At 51.2% G+C, this 25,441-nt stretch overlaps 1 protein-coding gene across 1 annotated transcript in view; it reads left to right on the top strand.

Annotated features, from left to right (window-relative positions):
* SFXN5 (sideroflexin 5) overlaps positions 1–25,441 on the top strand; it is a 117,182-nt gene that overhangs the window by 20,632 nt on the left and 71,109 nt on the right. The window contains exons 3-5 of the mRNA XM_066549273.1: positions 322–399; positions 22,766–22,792; positions 24,782–24,836. Of these exons, the coding sequence (XP_066405370.1) occupies positions 322–399; positions 22,766–22,792; positions 24,782–24,836 (160 nt within the window). The remainder of the gene's footprint in view (positions 1–321; positions 400–22,765; positions 22,793–24,781; positions 24,837–25,441) is intronic.

Genomic DNA, 25,441 nt, shown 5'->3' with positions numbered 1-25,441 from the left:
ATAATATAATGTGATATAATATAATGTGATGTAATATAATATAATATAATATAATATAATATAATATAATATAATATAATATAATATAATATAATATAATATAATATAATATAATATAATATAATATAATATAATATAATATAATATAATATAATATAATATAATATAATATAATATAACATGAATTTTTTTAGCACCCTGGGCCAGTGGGAGGTGTCCCTGCCCATCCAGGTGGACAATCCCTGAGGCCCTTTTCCCCCACGGCTCCCTGATGTGGTTTCCTGGATTACCCCGTTTATTCTGTATTTGTTTCCCTCGCAGAGCCGCCTGAAGGAGGCAGTGCAGCTGCTGGAGGATTACAAGCACGGCACTCTGCCCCCAGGAGTCACCAACAAACAGGTCAGAGGGAAAAACCCTTCCAGTTCTGCTTCTTCCCTGGGGAGGGCTCTGCTCAAGGGCATTTCTGCTGTTTCTGGGGGCAAACACCAACTGCTCACGCTATTAAAGGGAAAAAAATGTCATTTTTTAGTGGATTAAAGTCTTTTGTCACTCCTGTGAGCTCTTTAGCAGCAGCTGTATGGCTCAACCCCTGCCCTGTTCCTGTACAATAATTTCCATTTCTGCCCCGATCCCAGCCTTGTCTGGGCTGTTCCTGCACAATAATTTCCATTTCTGCCCCGATCCCAGCCTTGTCTGGGCTGTTCCTGTACAATAATTTCCATTTCTGCCCAGATCCCAGCCTTGTCTGGGCTGTTCCTGTACAATAATTTCCATTTCTGCCCCGATCCCAGCCTTGTCTGGGCTGTTCCTGCACAATAATTTCCATTTCTGCCCCGATCCCAGCCCCTGCTGGAGCTGTGCCAGCAGCAGTGGGGACATTGCTGCCCCAGGGATGGCAGCAGGAGGTTGTGGAATGCCCAGGGATGGGGCTCCTGAGGAAAGGATCATTTCTGGGGATTTGGGGTGTAGGGATGGCCTGGGTGATCTCTCCAAGACCACATCAGTCCCATTTTCTGGGCTTTTCCCCCATATTCCTCTGCACATGCAACTTATGGGAGCAGGGATGAGGATTTATGGGAATCAACCTGCTCTTTAAGTATTTTACCTGCAAGTCAGTGCTGTGAAACAAAAAACATCCATTTTTTTGTGGGTGTTACCTGAAAATCTTCCCCATTTCTGTCCATGTTTTTTGCCTGAAATATGGAGGTTTTTACCCATAATATGGAGGTTTTGTCCAGAATATGGAGGGTTTTGCCCATAATATGGAGGGGTTTGCCTGAAATATGGAGGTTCTTACCTGAAATGTGGAATTTTTGCCCAGAATATGGAGGTTTATACCCATAATATGGAGGTTTTGCCCAGGATATGGAGGTTTTTACCCATAATGTGGAGGTTTTTACCTGAAATATGGAGGTTTTACCTGGAATATGGAGGTTTTTACCCAGAATATGGAGGTTTTTACCCATAATGTGGAGGTTTTGCCCAGGTTGTTCTTGGCTGCTGCCAAAGCTGGAGAGCACAGACTCCACTGGGTCTGGGAGTCCTGTCTTGACCATGACACCAACCCAGGGGCTTTTGAACACTCAGTTTGTGCATCCAGCACAAAAGGACCCAGTTCTGTGTGATTTAATGTCCTGTACAGGTGAATTAATGTCAGGGCTGCCTGAGGGGATGCACTCCCAAATAAACAGGGATGGAAGGGCTGGGATGGGAGCTTTTCCCCCACACCCTGTAGGTCAAAACCCCTCTTTTACCTTTTCTTCCCCTTCACAAGTGATAATTTCTTCTCCTCAAGGACAAATACAGGAGGCAAATGAAGGAAATTGAAACTCCTGCTCGCTTCAGAAGGGGCAGCTGGTGTGGAAGGTGCTGTGCTGGGGAAGAGGAACAGCTCCCACAGAAAATTAATGGGAAATTGTCACAAGGCAGTGGCTGGGGCTCTCCTGGTGTCACTGTGCTCTTCCAGGCAGCATCTGATGGGGAGGAGAAGCGATTGGGAAGGAGAAGGGATTGGGTGGGAGAAAGGGTTGGGAAGGAGGGAGGGATTGACTGAGGAGGAGAAGGGATTGGGAAGAAGAAAGGATGGGAAGGAGGAGGGATTGGGAAGGAGAAGGGGTTGGGGAGAAGGGACTGGGATGGTGGAGGGATGGGAAGGAGAAGGGATGGAGAGAGAAGGAATTGATTGGGGAGGAGAAGGGATTGAGAAGGAGGAAGGGATGGGAAGGAGAAGGGACTGGAGGGAAGGGACTGGGAAGGAGAAGGGGTTGGGAAGGAAGGAGGGATTGGTAAGAAGAGACTGGGAAGGAGAAGAGGCTGAGGAGGAGAAAGGATGGGAAGGAGAAGGGATTGGGAGGAAGGGAGGGATTGGGAAGGAGAAGGGACTGGGGAGGAGAAGGGGTTGGGAAGGAGAAGATATGGGAAGGTGAAAGGGATGGGAAGGAGAAAGGGTTGGGAAGGAAAAGGGATGGGGAGGGAGGGATTGGGAAGAAGAAGGGATGGGAAGGAGAAGGGACTGGGGGAAGGAATTTGGAAGGAGAAAGGGTTGGGAAGGAAAGAGGGATTGGTAAGAAGGGGGTGGGGAGGAGGAGGGATGGGAAGGAGGGAGATATTGGGAAGGAGAAGGGATTGGGAAGGAGAAGGGATTGGGAAGGAGAAGGGATTGGGGAGGAGGAAGGGTTGGGAAGGAGAAGGGATTGGGAAGGAGAAGGGATTGGGGAGGAGGAAGGGTTGGGGAGGAGAAGGGTTGGAAAGTAGGGATTGGGGGAGGAGAAGGGAATGGGAAGAAGAAAGGATGGGAAGGAGAAGGGATTGGGAAGGAGAAAGGGATTAGGGAGGAGAAGGGGTTGATTGGGAAGAAGGGACTGGGAAAAAGAGGCTGGGGAGGAGAAGGGGCTGAGGAGGAGAAAGGGTTGGAAAGGAGAAGGGATTGGGAAGGTGGAGGGATTGATTGGGAAGGAGAAGGGACTGAGAAGAAGAGATGGGAAGGTGGAAGGGATGGGAAGGAGAAAGGGTTGGGAAGGAAGGAGGGATTGGTAAGAAGGGACTGGGAAGGAGAAGAGGCTGGGGAGGAGAAGGGGCTGAGGAGGAGAAAAGATGGGAAGAAGAAGGGATTGATTTGGAAGGAGAAGGGATTGGGAAGGAGAAAGGATGGGAAGGAGGAAGAGATGGGAAGGAGAAGGGATTGTTTGGGAAGGAGGAGGGAAGGGGAGATTGGGAGGGAGCAGGAGTGAGGCAGCAGCAGTGACTCAGCCCCATCTGCCCGAGGCAGATGACACACAGGCACTCTCTGTGACAAATGACACACAGCCACTCTCTGTGACAAATGACACACAGCCACTCTCTGTGACAAACCACTTTGCAGACTTTTGACCCACATTTTGCAGAGTGACAAAGCCAGGCTCTTCCCAGGGTTCATTGAGAATTCCAGTGGGGGAGAGGCTGAGCAGGCTGGGAGGGAATCCAGGTGAGGGAGGGGAAGGAAATGGTGGGAAAAGGCCTTTCCTGGGAAATGTTCTCTCCTGAGGACAATGGCTTTGTGGTGAAACAGCTCCCCTTGCTTCCAGCAGTGTCAGGGGGGTTTGGGTGGGACTGCAGCCAGAGCTGCCTGTGTTTAATGACTGCATTAATTAACCAGAGCAGCTGCACCCCTGGAGTGCCCCAGGGCAGCTGGACAGGGCCTGGAGCACCCTGGGAGCTCCATGTCCCTGCCATGGCAGGGCTGGAACAGCCTCAAGGTCCCTCCAACCCAGAGCATTCCCGATTCCATGGGCAGGTGCCAGGCTGGGATGTTGGGATGTTGTCCCAGGGTGCCACAGGCACAGCGAGGAGGATGAGGATGGAGGGACAGGCAGCAGGTGACCTCAGGGAGCCCAGGGGGACACACAGGGCCACGGCTCTGGGGTGGCTGCAGCTGCCCTGGTGAGCTGGGAAGGGATCCCTGGAGCAGCAGGGAGATGGGGCAGTGGAATCATGGAATGGCTCAGGATGGAAAACCCTCTGAGATCAACCATTGCAGCCATTCTCCAGCCCTGCCACCACTGCCCCATGTCCCCAGGTGTCACAGCCACAGGGCTGTGAAATCCCCCAGGGATGGGGACTCCTCCCTGCCCTTTCCAGGATGGAATTCTCCCAATGGAATTCTCCCAGTGGAATTCTCCCCTGAGGCTGTTCCCTCTCTTCCTGTCCCTGTTCCTGGGATCAGAGCCCCAAGCCCCTCACTCCCGTCGTGGCCACCCCAAATTTGATCCAAAGCCACCTGGAAAATGCATTTTTGCTGTCCTAGAGCTGGGGCTGACACTTTTCCTGGCTTTTCCTGCCCCACTCTCTGCAGGATGGGCTCTGGCTGAGGGGCAGTGACAAGGTGCAGTTTTCTGGTGCTAATCTGGGGAAGGGGAGCTCTGGAGCTCTGGAGAGGAGCCTGCTTTGGGCACAGCTGCAGGGCTTGGTGCTGGCATGAGGCACTGAGTGACAGCCACTCCAGTGTGGCACTGCTGGGGTGGCCACATGTGGCAGGGCACCAGCAGATGGAGGCAAATCTGATTCTGACTCATTTTTGGGGGGTTTTACCCCTCTCTGACCGGGATCTGAACTGATCCCTTTGTGTCCCCGTAGGCAAGGAGGGGGTGTTGGAGCTGTGACCTGGGAACACGGGGTCTGAGAGAGGAAAAATCACATTTATTGCTCATCAGAAGGGCTGGGTGGCACCTCAGTGATCTCCAGGCAGAACTGACTTTATCTCCTTCAAGAACTGCTGGGATGGTGTTTGCAGGTCCCAGGATGAGGGAGGAGATGAGAATCTTGACTCCATGTTTCAGGAGGCTTATTTATTTATTTTTTTAATTTTTTTTTTTATTATTTAATTTTATTATATATATTATATGAAAAGAAAATGATCTATTAAAACTATACTAAAGAATAGAAGAAAGGATTTCATCAGAAAGTTAGCAAGGAAAGGAAAGGAATGGAATGGAATGATAAAATCTTGTGGCTGCTCACAGCCTCGACACAGGTGGCTGTCATTGGTCATCAAGTAAAAACAATTCACATGCTGGGTTAACAATTCTCCAAATCCACATTCCAAAGCAGCAGAACATGGAGAAGCTGAAGCTTCTGAGCTTCTCAGGAGAAAGGATCCTAATGGAAGGATTTTCCATAAGATATGTCTGTGACACGCTGCTTCCTGTTTGGCTGCTTGAACCCCTCGTGTGGGAAATGCTCCTCACTTCCAAAACCATAAAAGCTTCAGTGAAACCTTATTAAAAACACAACAGAAGACTGAAGAGAGAAAATGTTATGGCAGAGGATTTTTTCCCCACCTTGTGCTGATGCACACAGTGGAGTTTTTGCCCTTTAATTGTGAGAGGGGAGCAGCACAGGGTCACCTGTACCCCTCAGAGCCCTGGGACTGGATGTGGCACTCCAAGGAATGTCCGAGAGGGCTGAGGGAGAGCCACACTCACCCCAGAGGCCCAGAAGTGATGGGGTCTCTGCTCTCTGGGGTCGAGGTGACCCCGAGGTGTTGGAAAGTCTCTTTTTCCCAGTCCCAAGACTGAAGAAGTCAGGATTTCCTTGGCTCTGGTTCTCAAGGTTGTTTATTTGCTGCTATCTATAACATTGTCTGTCTGTCTGTCCTGCTGAGGTCTGTCTGGCAGGTTGGTTCATGGCACACTGACACCCTCAGGGCAGTGTTAGCTTTTTATACTAAAATACTTTATTTACAATAACTTCCCAGTGCCTATCCCCTATGCCAGACAGTCTGTCTGTACCCTAAACCAATCCAGGAGTGCCCCCATCCCAGCAGAAGGTGCAGGACAAGAAGGACAGGACAGGCCCAGATTCCTCCATCTTGCATCTTGAATCCCCATTCTAAAAACCCCAAAATTCTACTTTTCCAAAATTCTACTTTTTCCACATCCTCAGGGCAGTGTTATCTTTTTATACTAAAAACTGCCTGTACTTTATTTACAATAATTTTCCAGTGCCTATCCCCTATGTCAGACAGTCTGTCTCTACCCTAAATCCAAAAGTGCCACCAGCACAGCAGATGATGGAGGACAAGAAGGACAGGACAGGCCCAGATTCCTCCATCTTGCCTCCTGAACCCCCATTCTAAAAACCCCAAAATTCTTCTTTTTCACCCTGTGACAAATTCACCGTCATTCCATTCAAACCCTTGTGCTGGTGGCTCCTCACACAAAGCTGGGAATTGTTTCCATGGGCTACAATCCAAGGCACAGGTGTCTGTGACTCCGTGCCAGGGTCTCTGAGCCCCTGCCAGGGGCTGGAATCCTCCAGAGTCAGAACCCAGCACATCCCTGGAGGGCTCCAGCCCCTGCCAGGGGGCTCAGAGACCCTGGCACAGAGCCCAGGACCCCTGTGCCTTTGAGCTTGACCCATGGAGCAAGTTACCACCTTTATATGAAGAATTACAAGTCAAGAGAGTTTAAGTAGAATAATAGTTTGTCACAGGGTGAAAAATAGATTTTTGGGGTTTTTAGAATGGGGGCTTGGGGTCCCAAGGTGGAGGAATTTGGGTGTGCCCTGTCCTTCTTCTTTTCTTCTTTCTGGCCTCCATATTCTGGGTGATGTTGGCACTTTTGGGTTGGTTTAAGGTAGAAACTCACTGTCTAACATAGGTGATAGGAATTGGGAAGTTATGGTAAATAATGGTAGATAATGTAAGGGTAAATAATGTAATGGTAAATAATGTAATGGTAAATAATGTAATGGTAAATAATGCAATGGTAATGTTATGGTAAATAATGTTATGGTAAATAATGGTAAATAATGTTATGGTAAATAATGCAATGGTAAATAATGTAATGGTAAATAATGGTAGATAATGTTATGGTAAATAATGTTATGGTAAATAATGGTAAATAATGTTATGGTAAATAATGCAATGGTAAATAATGTAAAATAATATCGTTTTTAGTATAAAAAGATAACACTGCCCCAAGGTGGTCAGTGTGCCTCTGTCTGACCTGGGAAGGAGAAGGGGTTGGGAAGGAGGAAGGGATTGGGAAGGAGCAGGGATTGGGAAGGAGGAAGGGATTGGGAAGGAGCAGAGATTGGGAAGGAGCAGGGATTGGGAAGGAGCAGGGATTGGGAAGGAGGAAGGGATTGGGAAGGAGCAGAGATTGGGAAGGAGCAGGGATTGGGAAGGAGCAGGGATTGGGAAGGAGGAATGGATTGGGAAGGAGCAGGGATTGGGAAGGAGAAGGGATTGGGAAGGAGCAGGGATTGGGAAGGAGGAATGGATTGGGAAGGAGCAGGGATTGGGAAGGAGCAGGGATTGGGAAGGAGAAGGGATTGGGAAGGAGAAGGGACTGGGAAGGAGCAGGGATTGGGAAGGAGAAGGCATTGGGAAGGAGCAGGGATTGGGAAGGAGAAGGCATTGGGAAGGAGCAGGGATTGGGAAGGAGCAGGGATTGGGAAGGAGCAGGGATTGGGAAGGAGGAAGGGATTGGGAAGGAGCAGAGATTGGGAAGGAGCAGGGATTGGGAAGGAGCAGGGATTGGGAAGGAGGAAGGGATTGGGAAGGAGCAGGGATTGGGAAGGAGAAGGGATTGGGAAGGAGCAGGGATTGGGAAGGAGGAATGGATTGGGAAGGAGCAGGGATTGGGAAGGAGCAGGGATTGGGAAGGAGAAGGGATTGGGAAGGAGCAGGGATTGGGAAGGAGAAGGGATTGGGAAGGAACAGGGATTGGGAAGGAGAAGGCATTGGGAAGGAGCAGGGATTGGGAAGGAGCAGGGATTGGGAAGGAGAAGGGACTGGGAAGGAGCAGGGATTGGGAAGGAGCAGGGATTGGGAAGGAGAAGGGACTGGGAAGGAGAAGGGACAGACCTACATCAGGTTGGAGAAAGAATGTTATAGATAAGAAATAATAAACAACCTTGAGAACCAGAACAGAAGAATTCTGACTTCTTATTTGACTGCTGGGCTGGGAAAAGAGACTTTAGTGTATCTCAGAGTGCCTGAGGGCAGCAGAGATTCGGAGAGCCCGGGGCAGGCAGAGGGATGGGTGTCCTGGCTTCTGACACAGAAGCAGCTCTCAGAAGGGCAGAGTCTCAGAGCGTTGATCCCCCAGAAGGAGCCGTCCCCCCCTGAGGAGGAGGCAGCTCTGAGCCCAGGCAGACGAGTTGTTTTGACAGAGCTCTCACCAAGCTCTGTCTGAGGCTCCGCGGTGCAGCAGCAGCGCCTGACAGAGCTCGAATCCCTCTCATTCAGGAATCCACGGCGAGTTGGAGGAGCTGCAGCCTCCCAGCAGCTCAGCACAGCCCCTGGCGCCTGCTGAGATGGTTTCAGCACACGAGGAGTGGCAAACACAGAGCCTAGAGCTATGTCACAGCAAGCAGCTCCTCCACACGCAGCTCCTTGACAGGGTTCTGGTGCAAGCAGCCCCGCTCTGCTGCGTTCCCCAGGCAGCTTTTTCCAAATGAGCTGCGGTGCCACAGCCATGGGCTATCTAAAGATAAAAATCCCTCTCAGGAGCTGTGATTGTGCTTGCAGCACGTCCCCAGGACCATCTCTGGGGCCGTTTGCAGGAGCGATGCTGGAGCACTGGGCAGCAGCAGTGCCAGCTCCTGCAGCTCTGCCCCTGCGAGCCTCCCCACCCTTCCAGAGGCTCCTCAGCTTCCTCCTGAGCTGGATTTCACTGCCCAGCAAAGTGCCCATTAACTCAAGGTGGGAAAAAGCCATTTCTGGGGCCTCATTAGCCAAAATGAAGAATTGATCTCTCACCTGTCGATAGCTGCTGCACTGCTGAGAGCTCCTCGCTGAGGGGGGCTCTGGGGTTTGTTCCTACAGTAGAAAGATGTTTTAAAAACAGCGTTTTCTGCCTGGCTGTATCAATTATGTGGTCAGCAAAACACAGGAGAAAGAGCTGCTTGATCAGTATTTATTCAGGGCAGCAAGAAAACACACTCCATTTCTTCAGCTGAGCTAATTTCCTCCAGTTTTTATTGAAATATTTAAAAGCCAGGCTTGGTTTTTTATTACATATGCAGCTGAGTGTTTGTTAAAATGCCCCTAGCCCCAAATATTCTGTGCAGTGAGAATAGCCCACACTGTCATTAATACCCCTCTCCAGCAGGTTCTTAGGATTTCCTGATTTTTCCTGAAATGAAAACTTATCCTTGGTAATTGCACCTGTTTGGGGTGGTTTTCTGCTCTCTTGGTTGTTGGGGTTAAATATTTGAGGAGGATTAGAGAAGATGTTTGGAGGAGAAAGCCCCTGATGGCCTTGGGGAGGTGGATTTGGGTGAGGGAACTCTGTGGGTCCAGAAAGGTTTGATGGAAACAGCAGCTGTTTGTTAGCAGGGCTGGGAAGTTTTAGAAATTTAGAAATTTTTGCTGAGGGAAGCTGAAGGGAATTGTGGGGCTGGTGAAATTCCTCCTCCCTGGTCCTGTGTGTCCTGCTGGGGCTCCTGCACAGGGGCAGCTGCTGCTCCCTGTGTCCCCTCTCATCCCCCTGTCCCAAAACCAGGGTCCTGAGGAGGGAGGTGAGGGGGGAAAGGAAATGTGGAGGATTTGTGCTGATGGAGAAGCTGCTCCAGTTGTCATTTATGCAGCACCTGTTCCAGCTCTGCAGGTGTTGATTCATGGAATCATGGAAAGGTTTGGGATGGAAGGGACCCTAAATCCCATCCTGTTCCACCCCTGCCATGGCAGGGACACCTCCCACTGCCCCAGGTGGATCCAACCTGGCCTGGGGCACTGCCAGGGATCCAGGGGCAGCCCCAGCAAATCTGGGAATTCCAGCCCAGGCAGGAATTCCTTGCCAAGATCCCAGCCCAATCTCCCCTTTCCCAGTGGGAGCCATTCCCTGGCTCCTGTCCCTGCAGGCCTTGTCCCCAGCCCCTCTGCAGCTCTCCTGGAGCCCCTGCAGGCCCTGCCAGGGGCTCTGAGCTCTGCCTGGAGCCTTCCCTTCTCCAGGGGAGCATTCCCAGCTCTGCCAGCCTGGCTCCAGCCCTGCAGCAGCTCCTGGCCTTGTTATTGCCCTTCCATAAATGGTCCCTCCATTGTTGGCACTTTGTGCTCCTCATTTCACCACCAATCCCAGAATCCCAGAAGGTTTTGGCTGGAAGGGACCTTAAAGTCAACCCAGTGCCACCCCTGCCATGGCAGGGACACCTCCCACTGGCCCAGGCTGCTCCTTTAAGGGATGCCGTGGTCCCTCAGCCAGGATTCCTCAGGAACTGGGAGTGGGGTGTGCTGAGGGTCCCTCCCTGCCCCGGCTGTCCATGTCCATGATGTCCCTGTCCATGATGTCCCTGCCCTGGATGTCCCTGCCCTGGATGTCCCTATCCCAGCTGTCCCTGTCCTTTATGTCCTTGTCCATGATGTCCCTGTCCATGATGTCCCTGTCCATAATGTCCCTGACCCAGATGTCCCTGACCCAGATATCCCTGTCCATGATGTCCCTGTGCTGGATGTCCCCATGCTGAGGGCCCCTCCCTGTCCCAGATGTCCCTGTCCCCGATGTCGCTGTCCCTGTCCCAGCTGTTCCTGTCCTTGATGTCCTTGTCCATGATGTCCCTGTCCATAATGTCCCTGCCCTGGTTGCCCCTTTGCTGGCTGTCCCTGTCCTGCCTGTCCCTGTCCATGACATCCCTGTGCTGGACGTCCCCATGCTGATGGTCCCTCTCTGTCCATGATGTCCCCATCCATGATGTCCCTGTCCCCCCTGTCCCCACCCTGTCTGTCCCTGTACCCCCTGTCCCTGTCATCCCTGTCCCTGTCCCCCCTGTCCCTGTCCTTCCTGGCTGTCCCTGCCCCGGCTGTCCCTGTCCCCCCCGTCCCTGTTCCCCCTGTCCCTGTCCCCCCTGTCCCTGTCCCCCCTGTCCCTGTCCCCCCTGGCTGTCCCCAGCCCCGCTGTCCCCGCCGCCGCTCGGTGGCTGCTCTCGGTGCTGGCAGGGTCTGTCCCCGGGGCTGGCAGGGTCTGTCCCCAGAGCCCCGGTGGCTGCTGCGAGTGGGAAGGTGCAAATGACACACAGAGGGCTCGGGGAGCCAATTTGCAGCAGAAGGTGGAGACTGTAACAGATCCAATTCCAACTGCAGGCAGGGCAGCGATTCCCAAAGAGCCTCCTGGAGGGAACCTCCGGGGGAAGAGCTCTCATTTCAGGGAATGGTTCCTGCCCTGAAAGCCAGGCTGTAAAATGCAGCCTGCCAAACAAGCACCAAGAGCCAGCTTGCTTAGACCTGGCCTTTTCCCTGCTTTGGGAGTTCAGCCTCCATCCAAAAGGCTGTACCAGCTGCAGGGTGTAATGGTGTGGCTCTTGTCCTTTATCCCACTAATTTGTGGGGTTGTATCTGTGTCCTCTGAGAGTGTGAGTCCCTCTGTCACCCTGTCCCAGAGCCCAGCCTGGGGGAACAGCTTGGTGCTGGCAGGGCAGCACTGGTCAGGGTGGAGGGAAGCAGCACCCCGTGGCTCCCAGCCCCAGAGGGACTGAAATCCCTCCTGCTCAGGGCACAGATGCTTTTTGTGCTCGAAAAAACCCCTTTGCAAGGCTGAGGAACCTTGGGTGTGCTCAGGGTTTGGGCACACAAGATCTGCCCTGGGAGATTTGCAGGTGGGAATCAGCACTTGGGGGGATTTCGTGATGAACTTCAGGTTTGTTGATCACTTCTTCCCCCAAAACACTTGAATTTTCTAAGCTTGAATTCCCTGCAGTTATTCCATGTTGGAACTGCATTTCCTTCCCCTTGCAGGTTGAATTTTGGCCTCAGAAATTGGGGTAGGAAGAGCTGCTGAGCTCCTGGTTTAATCTCAGTATTGCTCCAAGTATTGCCCAGCTCCTGATTTAATATCAATGCTCCAAGTATTGCCCAGCCCCTGATTTAATATCAATGCTCCAAGTATTGCCCAGCTCCTGGTTTAATCTCAGTATTGCTCCAAGTATTGCCCAGCCCCTGGTTTAATATCAATGCTCCAAGTATTGCCCAGCCCCTGGTTTAATCTCAGTATTGCTCCAAGTATTGCCCAGCCCCTGGTTTAATCTCAGTATTGCTCCAAGTGTTGCCCAGCTCCTGGTTTAATCTCAGTATTGCTCCAAGTGTTGCCCAGCTCCTGGTTTAATCTCAGTATTGCTCCAAGTGTTGCCCAGCCCCTGGTTTAATATCAGTATTGCTCCAAGTGTTGCCCAGCTCCTGGTTTAATATCAGTATTGCTCCAAGTGTTGCCCAGCTCCTGGTTTAATCTCAGTATTGCTCCAAGTGTTGCCCAGCCCCTGGTTTAATATCAGTATTGCTCCAAGTGTTGCCCAGCCCCTGGTTTAATCTCAGTATTGCTCCAAGTGTTGCCCAGCCCCTGGTTTAATATCAATGCTCCAAGTATTGCCCAGCCCCTGGTTTAATCTCAGTAATGCTCCAAGTGTTGCCCAGCCCCTGGTTTAATCTCAGTATTGCTCCAAGTGTTGCCCAGCCCCTGGTTTAATCTCAGTAATGCTCCAAGTATTGTCCAGCCCCTGGTTTAATCTCAGTAATGCTCCAAGTATTGCCCAGCCCCTGGTTTAATATCAGTATTGCTCCAAGTGTTGCCCAGCTCCTGGTTTAATCTCAGTATTGCTCCAAGTGTTGCCCAGCCCCTTGCTTAATATCAATGCTCCAAGTGTTGCCCAGCTCCTGGTTTAATCTCAGTATTGCTCCAAGTATTGCCCAGCCCCTGGTTTAATCTCAGTATTGCTCCAAGTGTTGCCCAGCCCCTGGTTTAATCTCAGTATTGCTCCAAGTGTTGCCCAGCCCCTGGTTTAATATCAGTATTGCTCCAAGTGTTGCCCAGCCCCTGGTTTAATCTCAGTATTGCTCCAAGTGTTGCCCAGCCCCTGGTTTAATATCAATGCTCCAAGTATTGCCCAGCCCCTGGTTTAATCTCAGTAATGCTCCAAGTGTTGCCCAGCCCCTGGTTTAATCTCAGTATTGCTCCAAGTGTTGCCCAGCCCCTGGTTTAATCTCAGTATTGCTCCAAGTGTTGCCCAGCAGCAGCCCAGGATGCTGGAAAGCTGCTGGAAATTGGGCTCAGAGCCCTGATTTCCCCCACTCGTGGGTTCCTAATGCTTGACCCTATAAGTGCAGCGGGACACAGTGCCAGGGAGGCAGAGGTGGGGTCCCTCAGCCCTGTCCCCGTGTCCCTGTCCCCATCCCGGGCTGGCTCCTCCCGGTGCTGCTGCCAGCAGAGAGAGGCAAAGAGCCACACAGCAGCAGCAGGGCTGGGGGCTCTGCAGGGGAGTGAAGCTCTTCCCGGGAGAGATTGGGAGTTTTTTAATGCCTACGAGAGGTTTGGAGGCGCAGCTCGTTAATGAAATTGTGAGAAACGCTACCCACTTTCAAAAAAAACTTAAAAGGTTTATAAAAACCTGATCAGAAATGCAACAGGAGACCGAATAGAGAAAATGTTGAGGTGCCAGGAGCAGGGGATTTTTCCCACCTGTGCTCATCACACAATGGAGGTTTTGCCTTTTAACCCTTTGATCCCTCCCAAAGTTCTGTCCATCGACTCCTTTTTGTTGTCCAGTGGTGGAGATCACGTCCTTAAATCTTGATTGGAGGTCAGGTGCTGCCAGAGTAACAACCCAAATGTCCTCCCAAATGTCCCAAACCCAGGCCACCCCATAATAACAAGGCAGGAGAGGTAAAACTTGACTCTAAATCTATAAAACTTCTCTCTATTAATTCTCTATTAAGCATATATATACTTCTCTCTCTTAATTCTCTATTAAACATATATACATATATATATATTTATTCTTTATTAAACATGTATACATTATATATATACTTCTGTCTATTAATTCTCTATTAAACGTATACATATATATATTTCTCTCTCTTAATTCTCTATTAAAGATATATACATATATATACTTCTCTCTATTAATTCTGTCTTAAACATGTATACATATATATAATTCTCTCTATTAATTCTTATTAAAAATACAAACATATATACTTCTCTCTATGAATTCTCTATTAAACATATATACATATATATACTTCTCTTTATTAATTCTCTATTAAACATATATACATATATATACACATCTCAATTAATTCTTTATTAAACATATATGCATATAAATAGACTTCTATTAATTCTCTATTAAACATATATATACTTCTCTCTATTAATTCGGTATTTTATATATATATATAAAATCTCTCTATTAATTCTTTATTAAACATATATATATATTTCTCTCTATTAATTTGGTATTTTTTTATATATATATATTCTTCTCTCTATTAAACACATATACAGGATCTTTGCCTTTTGCCTGTGAGAGTGAGCCATGGCATCCCCCATGTATCACAAGACGCAGCTCATTAATGAATGCAGCTCATTAATAAATGCTCCCCGGTCAGGCAGAGGGAGGTGCTGCCTGTTCCCTGTGTGTTTTCCCCCTAAATTCAGATGTGAGCTGGCACGGCCGTGCTCCGTGCCCAGACTCAGGGAGGGAGGGAGGGAGGTGTGAAGCCCTGGCAGTGCCAGCAGTGCCACGGCTCTGCCTCCTTCTCCGGGCCATGTGTTCCCAGCTCCCGAGCCTGCACTGGCACAGCTGGCTGCTCCAGGAGCTGAGCTTCATAAAAACCCAGCTCGTTCCCCCTCCCCAAATCCTGCCTGCTCTGCCTCTGCTTGGCCCTGAGCTCCCTGCTGGCTGTGCAGCCTGAGGGATGGCATGGGATAATGGGATAATGGGGTGGGATAATGGGGTGGGATAATGGGGTGGGATGGGATCAGGGTGCTTGGGCTGTGCTGCCCAAACAGGAACCAGCTGCAGCTGCTGAAGGGGACATAAAAGATAAAATTCTATTCAATTTCTATTTATTTCTATTAAATTCTATTTAGATACAATTTTTATTGATAAAGTATGAACAGTAAGCCTGAAGTGGAGGCCGGTCATTAATCCAGGGATCACAAAACCAGCAACAAACACCCTGAGCTGTGGATCTTGGCTGGCTAAAATCCTTGGAGGCACCAGACACTGGGGTTCAGGATTTTTGACCCAGATCTCCCTCCTTGCTGTGGGATCACAGGCTGGAGAGGACCCGGGGAGGTCACAGCCCCCAGGATTTGCTGCTGGAATTCTGCCTGTTCATTTCAGTGGGTGTTTGCCTGCGCCTCCTGCCAAAATGCAAGAACACCAATTCTTGTGCGAACACAGCTCCACCACTGACTTTGTACCCTCAGCTTCATCCCCCAGCATCGGGGAGAGAGGGAAAAAACGGGAAAAATGGGAAAAAATGGGAAAAAATCAACAATAAGCCTGAAGTGGAGGCTGGACATTAATCCAGGGATCACAAAACCAGCAACAAACACCCTGAGCTGTGGATCTTGGCTGACTAAAATCCTTGGAGCCACCAGACACCGGGTTTAGGATTTTTGACCCAGATCTCCCTCCTTGCTGTAGGATCTCCTCCTGGAGAGGCCCCGGGGAGGTCACAGCCCCCAGGATTTGCTGCTGGAATTCTCCCCGTATTTATCTGGGTGGGTGTTTGCCTGCCCCTCCTGCCAAAATGCAAGAACACCAATTTGTGAGCGAACACCCCTGACTTTGTACCCTCAGCTTCACCCCTCAGCATCGCGGGGAGAGGGGAAAACACGGGGAAAGATGAAGAACGAGCCCAGGCTGGGGATGTGAGGCAGGCAGAGGTCCCTTGGAGGCAGACAGACACTCGCTGTTCTGCACAGCCCTTCCTGCGCGTTGGCGGAGCCTGAGCTGTGTCGCTTGTGACTTCTCACTCCGCAGCCTCTCCAAGTGCACTTCTGGCAACTGGCTGCTCTGAAACTGTTTCATCTCTCCCCCATCGGGCTCGGGGAGGTGCAAAGAGGCCGGGCGGCCCGACGGGCAGGTATTCATTGCGGCGCCGCTGCCTCAATCAGGCGAGCAGCGGGGAGAGGCGCTCCCGCTGCCGCGGCCGCAGCAGCGCCCGCTGGATCCATCGGCGATAAGAGCCTCCCTTTTGGGCAGTAATGGCTTTTCCTCACGGTGTTGATGAAGAGCGAAGAGCCCCATTTGCAGTAAACTGTAATTTTTCCCCGCTCCGGCCTCCCGCAGGATGCGATAGACCCGGGATGTGTTCCTTGAGCTGCTGCTCCCTTTTCCTGGCAGGAAATTGTCCCTTTTTTGGCCGAGGGTTGGGCTTGGGAATATTCTCGGTGTCGCGGAGGTGAGCGGGGTTTAGGCATTACCAAGGGCACGGAGGGAGCTGCAATGCTCCTCAAAGAACCTCCCTGGTGCCCAGGGGCTGCTCCTGCTCAGCCACAGCCCGGCTTTGTTCCAGCCCATCAGCTCGGCATTTAGGAGCTGATTTTTTCAGCTCATCCTGCTAAAATTCCCGTCACAGTTGTGTCCAGGCTGGCTCGTGGTGCACTTTACTGAGCTGTGTTATGGTACCTTGAGTACCGGGTTTCTTATAATGACCCTTTTAACCCCTTTTACAATATAACAACCAAACTAACAGCACGTGCTTAACGATCCATCAACTATTTTACAACAGTTTCTAACCTATTTTTAACAATTCCAAGTCACGTCCAGGTTACAGAGCTGATTACATCTGCCAGCTTGGTGTGGCTAAAATGGGATTAAACAAATCTGATCTGGAGCGACCTGAGCTGGATTAGGGAACCCAGGGAGGGGTTGGGCACCTCCAAAGGAGCCATCCAACCCAAACCACCCCACGATTCCAGTGGCATCCACGTCCTCCTGCAGCCCTGGTGCAAGGATGGTTCTCAGTGAATGATTCTCACTCTGCTGAAGCCTTTCCAGGAGAGTGCTGGGAGGATTAATTAGTTAATGTTTATTGAGTGCTGGGAGGCTGCACCGTGTTATTTCAGAGCTGATTTTAGCCGTGGGGACTCGATTCTGGTTCCACCCACTCTTGGGCTGGGATCTGGCAGCAGCTCCTGGTGCTGGGAATCAGCAGGGCCAGGGCAGTGCCTGTCCCTGTGCTGGCACTGCCGGGGCACCTCCAGGGCTGGGGAGAGCCCCGGAGGGGCTGGAGCGTGGCCAGGGCAGGAACAGAGCTGGGAAAGGGCTGGAGAATCCCTGAGGGAGCTGGGAAAGGGCTGCAGAGTCCCTGAGGGAGCCGGGCAGGGGCTGCAGAGTCCCTGAGGGAGCCGGGCAGGGGCTGCAGAGTCCCTGAGGGAGCCGGGCAGGGGCTGCAGAGTCCCTGAGGGAGCCGGGCAGGGGCTCAGCCTGGAGCAAAGGAGGCTCAGGGGGCCCTTGTGGCTCTGCACAGCTCCTGCCAGGAGGGCACAGCCGGGGGGGATTTGGGATCTTATCCCAGGGAACAGGGACAGGAGCAGAGGGAACGGCCTCAGGGGAGCTCAGGGTGGGCACTGGGAGGAATTTCCCCATGGAAAAGGTGGTAAAGTATTGGAAGTGCCCAGGAAGGGCAGAGGTGGTGTCCCCATCCCTGCAGGGATTTCACAGCCCTGTGGCTGTGGCACTTGGGGACAGGGGCAGTGGTGGCCCTGGCAGTGCTGGGCATGGTTGGGTGTGATTGTCTGAAATCTTTTCCAACCTGAACAATTCCCTGATTCCCTGATGCCACTCGGTGACTCAACAATGCTCAGAATGGCAAAGGAGTGCCAGGAGTGCAGGTGCCTCCTGTGCTGCCTCATTCCAGCCTCAGGAGGGGCAGGAATGATCAGAGCCCTCTGGGATTTATCCCACTCGTGGGCTCCCTTGAGCTCTGTGTCCTGAAGAGCCAAACCCTTCCTAATGCCAGGATTTTAGGAGCAGGGCTGTAAAGACTCTGGTGAGGAGGCTTCCTGTGAGGAACAAGAAGAGCCACAGGATGGTGTTACCTGCTTTTCCAGGTGGATCAGGAATGCCAGAGTGCTCCATATCTGTGAGCAGCTGGAGTCGGGCTGTTTCTTTCCCCTTTATTTCAGTCATTTCAACAACTGGGATTATTGGGAAAGCACATCTGGAGCTTGGACTGGAGGCTGCCCTCCCAAGGGCACAGGAAGGGAGCTGGAGCGCTCCAGGAGGAGCTCGGCTGCATCCCACGTTCTGCACCACCCAATATTTGGAATTCAGCGTGGGCTGGGTGATCCGAGCTGTGCTTTAATAAAACCTCACAAGCCCCGGGGTGTGAAACCACTGGCAGCTCCTGACGGGGTGCAAAGTGCCGGCTGTTACCTCGTTAAAATCTGCATTTCCTGGGTGCAGGGGGGCCTGCTGGGAGGTGAGAACATCGCTGCTGGAGCAGGATGGGAACGGCTTTTGAAACAGAACTGGCTGGACAGATGAAATAATTAACTAAAATTACTGTTTTTTCAATGATTTCCTCTCCAACCTTGTCCTTACAGAGGGGTTTTGTTGTGTAATGGTGCAAAGTCCAGCCCGGGCAGACCCCACTGAGGGCTCTCTGCAGGACTTAAACCTCTGGGTTTTCCTTTCCACGTTGTGCTCATCCACCCCGTGACTCCTAATTAGTTCTTTGTCTGTAATTGTGCCTTGTCATGATGAGTGATTAATGAGTGATTAATCAATGAGGGCTTTTCTCCAGGCAGTTATTCCTGGCTGGCATAGCTGGAGCAGGCACCCATGGATTGAGGATCAGTGCTCAGAGGGTGGCACCAGGTGCTTTGAAGCTGAAGGAGGATTAGTTTGGATTAGAAACAGGGCAGAAGATTTTTATGGAGAGGGTGACAAATAAATTGCTGTCTCTGAGTGCAGGACTGTGAAATGTTCCCGTGTTTAATAGGAGGAGGCTCATCCATTAAGGAGAACTGGAACCCTCCGTGCTGTTTTTATAGTGACAGGTGTTGGGGAAGAGATTGGGGCTGGATGGATTCTTTAAATAAATTCTTTTTTATTTTTTTAAACTATCTCTAAGCTGCAATTCTGCTGCTAAATAAGGATTGCTAATGAATGTCCTGACAAGCAAAGATCACATCTATTCCCAAGATTTATTCCAGTCTCCATCTCCTCACCACAGCTTTGGTTCTCTTCAGATTCCGGTGGTCTTTGAGACCCTGCCTTAAACACCACCATGATATTTGAGGGGATGTTTCTGGATAACTGAACTCAGCTCCTGAGTTCATAAAATCCCAGAATCCTGGAACAGTTTGGGATGAGAGGGACCTCAAAGTTCACCCAGAGCCACCCCTGCCATGGCAGGGACACCTCCCACTGTCCCAGGCTGCTCCAAGCCCCAGTGTCCAACCTGGCCCTGGGCACTGCCAGGGATCATGGGGCAGCCCCAGCTGCTCTGGGAATTCCAGCCCAGGCAGGAATTCCTTGCCAAGATCCCAGCCCAATCTCCCCTTTCCCCGTGGGAGCCATTCCCTGGCTCCTGTCCCTCCATCCTTGGAAATTGTCTCTCTCCATCTTTCCTGCAGCTCCTTCAGGTCACACTGAGCTCACCCCAAAGCTTCTCCTGTCCAGGGGAACAATCCCAGCTCTCCCAGCAGAGCGGCTCCAGCCCTGGGTTCATCCTGGAGGCTCCTCTGGACTCTGCAGCAGCTCCAGCTCCTCCCTGTGCTGCCACCCCGAGCTCAGGGCTTTAAAACTGCTCCAAGTGGTGACAAAAGTGGTGACTCTTCCTCAAAAAAACTGCAGAAAATTCAGAATCCTGGAAAGGACAGGTGGAAATCTCTTCCATGAGTCCTGCAAAGGTGGATCTGAGACCACTTGTGAGCAGCCTGGAGCTGATTCCTGCCCATCCATGAAGGATGTCCATGGAACAGAGCCTGACCTGACCCTTGTGGTCCCCTCTGATCCGACCTAGGGGAGAGCTGCAGGGGCCACTCCTGCTGGGGTGGAGGGTGGAATGTTGGGATGACACTGCTCCATGCCCTGGTGCAATCCCATACCCAAAGCTGAATGGGGACAAAGCTCCTGTGGGCTCTGAGCCATCCAGGGGAAATGTCCATCCCTGGAGAGCCTCCTGCTCCCATCATCCAGGGGAAATGTCCATCCCAGGGGACCCTCCTGCTCTACCTGGTCCTACCCAGCCACCCTGGGCTGAAATCTAAACCCCACCACGGATCTGGGGTCATTCCCTGGGAAATGTCCATCCCTGGAGAGCCTCCTGCTCCCATCATCCAGGGGAAATGTCCATCCCAGGGGACCCTCCTGCTCCCATCATCCAGGGGAAATGTCCATCCCTGGACAGCCTCCTGGTCCCATCATCCAGGGGAAATGTCCATCCCAGGGGACCCTCCTGCTCCCATCATCCAGGGGAAATGTCCATCCCAGGGGACCCTCCTGCTCCCATCATCCAGGGGAAATGTCCATCCCTGGAGAGCCTCCTGCTCCCATCATCCAGGGGAAATGTCCATCCCAGGGGACCCTCCTGCTCCCATCATCCAGGGGAAATGTCCATCCCTGGAGAGCCTCCTGCTCCCATCATCCAGGGGAAATGTCCATCCCTGGACAGCCTCCTGGTCCCATCATCCAGGGGAAATGTCCATCCCTGGAGAGCCTCCTGCTCCCATCATCCAGGGGAAATGTCCATCCCTGGACAGCCTCCTGCTCCCCCTGGTCCTACCCAGCCCCCCTGGGCTGAAATCTGAACCCCAGCCCGGATCTGGGGTCATTCCCTGAGCTCCAGAGCAGATTCCCCAGTTTCCCAGTGAGGGGGATGAGGTGGGAGCGTGGATGTTCCTCCAGGGCAGGCATGAAATCCCCCCAAACCCACAGACTGCTCTCCCAAAGCAGCCCGGGCTGGCAGGGCTGTCAGGGAGCTGGAGCTGCTGGAAAACGCTGCAGACAGAAGAGGAATTAGAGGAGAAAGAAGTGAAAATGAGCTGGCAGAATCCTGAGGTGACTCATCAGGTGCATCTTGTGAAGTCTCTTTGGAGAAGTAATGAAACCGCGTGTTCTAACAATATTTGCACTGCAGCAGGGAAAGGCATAAATATTGGGATCAATTAATGAAATTAGAGAATTTGACCAAAAAAGCCCTCGTGCTGGCTCAGAAAGCATCCCTCTTCCTTTTTGCTGGTGTCAGTGCCTGCAGTGGGAGAGGAAAATCCCACAGCTCTGTTTCCCACCCTGCATAAAGGGGATGTGGGCAGCCCTGGGGGCACTGGGATGGGCTGGGAAGGCTCCTGGAGCCCCAGGAATTCCTCTCCGGGTGAACAATCACCCCGTGGAAGGTCTCCAGCTGGTGGGCACGCAGAGACCTCAGCACTGTCTGGCTGTGGAGCCTCCTTCCCTTTGGGTGCTGGGATTTAGAGCCCCCTGGTCTTTAGCACCAGGATTGTCCTTTGTGTGCCCCAGGCTCTGTTTTCCACCTGGGAAAGGGGGAATGATGATTTTCCTCAGGAAAGGAATTTTTCCTCAGGAAAACTCCAGTGTGTATGTGACATTTAGACCTTCAGTTCCTCATCACAGGCAGTGGAGTTCATCACAGAGCTTCATTTTGGAGCCTGGGATGAACTGGGAGTGAAATTTGGGGTCGTTGGTATCGGTGGGTCAATTAATGCAGTTTACAGCAGATTAATGACCTTATTCCAACAGCATTTTAATGGATTTATATTTGGGACTGGCGACAAAGCTGGGGTGGGGGACGAGGGTTAATGGACACCGTGGCAATGCAGAGGAGCTCAGCAGGGTGAGCACCTGATGTGCAGGCTGGCTGGGCTTGGTGGGGAAATCATGAGCCAAAAAGAGCCATCACCATCCTGGGCTGCGGCAGCAGCAGGAGCAGAACTCCCCAGGTTCTCCTGGCACAGCTCTCCTTGGAATAATTCCCCCGGTTCCTGGCGGCCTCCACTCAAGAGGATGTTGACAAATTGGAGAGAAGTGAAGGAGCCACGAGGCTGGGGAGAGATTGGCAAAGCAGCCTTGCCAGGGAAGCAGCCAGGAGCCTGGCTCGCAGAAAATTTGTGGGTTTTTAGATGGAAATGGAGCTTAAAGGGTCGATTTGCAGCTCCAAGGACTTGGGGCGAGAACAAACCCAGAGAGAGGAGCCGGGGCCTCGGGGCTGAACGTGAGTTCTTAACAGCAAAACTCAGCAGCTGCTGGGGCATTTCAGAGCCCTGGCTTCCCACCCATCCCTGGAGTGATGCACATCAGCCTTTGGGTGTTTGGAGGTGATCACTTGGGTTTAGGTTTTAGTTTAGGCTTAGGAAACCCCTCAGCCTTGGAGAGGAAGGGCAAACCCTGGGGCTGTGTCTGTGCCAGGGCATCTCTGGGCTTGCTGTCTCCTCTTTGTCTCCTCCTGCACCTCTCAGAGGATGCTTCCTCTTCCAGCCCTCACTTTGAGCCAGATTTGGGGGTTTTGGAGCTGCCAGGAGGCAACAGTGAGAGTTTTCAATGAGATTTTTCCTCTCCCTGAGCATTTCTCGGTGCATTCAGAAATGAGAACTGGTGCCTGTTTATTCTATTTATTGGAAGCCCAGGGTTTATCTGCAGAGCTCCCCATGCTCCCTGCAGGGTTTGCCCCACCTTTGTTCCCCAGCAGGGCTGGATTTCCGCAGGAAGCTCATCCAGGGAGAGGCTGTGCTAAATTTGCCTTGAGATCTCGGTGCAGCAGAGGATTTGGGGTTTGTAGAGCTCTGAAGTCTGGCTCCTCTTGCTCTTTCTTCCCATTTAATGCAAGTTTAATATTGTCTCTCGCTGCCCACGCAGGTGTGAAGGAGCTCAGGTGTGTAAAGGGCCTTTAAATCCATCCTGGTGGGCTGCAGAAAATGAGATTTTTGTCCCAATCCCTTGTGTTTGTTTATGACAGCAGTTAAAAGAGAAATATTTGGGATAAAACTACACGGGGTTTTTTTACATTTAATGTTCTCTCTTGTTTTTACAGCTGTGGGGAGCTCAAAAAATCAAACAGGTAATACACTTTTAAAAATATTTTCAATTTTCCTTATTATTTTCAAGTATTGCTGCTTTTTCCTGTCCTCCCTCGTTCCCTTTGCCAGTTGCTGTTTTGCCTTCCCATGGAAATGTAAATGCAGAGAACACTCTGCCACCAAAGAGCCTGATTTTTTTCTTTTTATATATATTTATATATTTTGATGTCTTCATTTTCTCCTTCCTGTCTAGTCAAGAGCTTTCTTGTCTCCAGTTTTTTGCAAACAGTTTGACAGTTCCTTGGGAAGGTTTGTGCCTGTGCTGTACCTTCCTCCCTGCAGTCCCAGATCCCTGGGGAATGGATTTCTCCTCACCAGTGAATTCCAGTGCAGCCTCCTGGGCTTGGCAGAAAATCTGGGGGCAAATGTGGGCAAAAAGGGGCCAAGTGAGCTTTGCTGCTGTTGGTCAGTGAAGTGGATTTGGGGTTTTTGGGATCTCCAGAGGCACCAGGGCTGGCTGAGGAGCTGTGGGGGCACAGCAGGGTTGGAATTGCTGGAAAATTCAGGTTCTGTGTGGGGCTTTTGGGTGTCCCTTGTGGGGCCATCCAGAGAGGGCTGGAGCTGCCTCTTGGTGTCCCAGCTGGTGCTGGAGCAGTGGGGAGAAGGTTCTGGAATGGGATCCACACATAGAGATGGGGAGAAGGTTCTGGAATGGGATGCACACCTGGAGATGGGGAGAAGGTTCTGGAATGGGATCCACACATAGAGATGGGGAGAAGGTTCTGGAATGAGATCCACACATAGAGATGGGGAGAAGGTTCTGGAATGGGATGCACACCTGCAGTGGGGAGAAAGTTCTGGAATGGGATCCACAGCTGGAGATGGGGAGAAGGTTCTGGAATGGGATTCACACATAGAGATGGGGAGAAGGTTCTGGAATGGGATTCACAGCTGGAGATGGTGAGAAGGTTCTGGAATGGGATCCACACATAGAGATGGGGAGAAGGTTCTGGAATGGGATTCACAGCTGGAGATGGGGAGAAGGTTCTGGAATGGGATCCATACCTGGAGATGGGGAGAAGGTTCTGGAATGGGATTCACAGCTGGAGATGGGGAGAAGGTTCTGGAATGGGATTCACAGCTGGAGATGGGGAGAAGGTTCTGGAATGGGATCCATACCTGGAGATGGGGAGAAGGTTCTGGAATGGGATTCACAGCTGGAGATGGGGAGAAGGTTCTGGAATGGGATCCATACCTGGAGATGGGGAGAAGGTTCTGGAATGGGATGCACACCTGCAGTGGGGAGAAAGTTCTGGAATGGGATTCACAGCTGGAGATGGGGAGAAGGTTCTGGAATGGGATTCACACCTGGAGATGGGGAGAAGGTTCTGGAATGGGATCCACACATAGAGATGGGGAGAAGGTTCTGGAATGAGATTCACAGCTGGAGATGGGGAGAAGCTCCTGAACTGGTTCCCCCAATTGTGTTTGGGCCTCGGGGGTTTTGGGGTTTCCCCTGTGGCCCCTTTGCTTCCCCTGCAGGATAAAGGGATTTTTCTCCTCATCCTCCCCATCCCTCTGCCACAGCCAGGCTTTTCCCACCTTTCCTACCCAGGACATTCCAGCCCCAATGGAGGTGCTGAGAACCGGCAGGGACAGAAAATCATTTTCCTTTTCCCTCCTCAATCTGCCTTTCCTGGGGCTCAGGTGCAGCTGGGGGTGGCTTTGGGGACACAGAGCCAAGCAAAAGCCACTCTGTGTATGTGGGGGTCAATGATTTCCTCCTAAAGGATTAAAATAAATTTAAATATTTAATTTAATTTCATTAATTACTGCAGGAGAGGGGAGAGCAGTGCTGGGGAGGGGTTTTGTGGAGGCTGCTGAGCCCAAAGTGCCTTTGGTGAAAGCAAAGAGGGTCCCAGGCGGGGGAAATTCCAGGGCCTGCGTGGTCACAGGAGGTGTTTGGAGCTGAGGGGTGGCTGTGCTGGGCCCTGTGCCCTCAGTGGGACTCTCTGGTGCCACTTTTCCAGGCCATCATCCACCCCGACACCAACGAGACCATCTTCATGCCTTTCCGCATGTCAGGTACGCTGCGTCCGCCATGCCCCTGCACTGTGGATAAAACCCTGGGGTGGGGGTTCTCCTCTTTGGAAACGGAATCTGCTCAGCATTTAAACCACGAAGGAAAGAATCCCAACACCAAAATCCCTTTGCAGGCCAGGAAAATGAGGAACCTAAATTCCACTGTGAGATTTAGTGCTTAATATTTTCCTTTTCCCTTTCCTTTTCCCTTTTCCTTTTCCCTTTTCCTTTTCCCCTTTTCCCTCTTCCCTTTTTCTTTTTTCCTTTTTCCTTTCCCCTTTCCTTTTTTCCCTTTTCCTTTTTCCCCCTTTTTCTTCCTTTCCTTTTTCCTTTCCTTTTCCCTTTCCCTTTTCCTTTTCCCTTTTCCCTTTTCATTTTCCTTTTTCCTTTTCATTTTTCTTTTCCTTTTTCCTTTCCCTTTTCCTTTTTTCCCCTTTCCTTTTTTTCTCTTTCCTATTTCCTTTCCCCTTTCCTTTTTCCCTTTTTCCTTTTTCCTTATCCTTTTTCTTTCCCCTTTCCTTTTTTCCCCTTTTCTTTTTTCTCTTTCCTTTTTCATTTCCCCTTTCCTCTCCTTTTTCCCTTTTCATTTTCCTTTTCTTTTTCCTTTT

The sequence above is a fragment of the Molothrus aeneus genome, chromosome 4, assembly GCF_037042795.1.
Source record: "Molothrus aeneus isolate 106 chromosome 4, BPBGC_Maene_1.0, whole genome shotgun sequence".
NCBI lineage: Eukaryota > Metazoa > Chordata > Aves > Passeriformes > Icteridae > Molothrus > Molothrus aeneus.
This window is presented reverse-complemented; position numbering and strand designations above follow the sequence as displayed.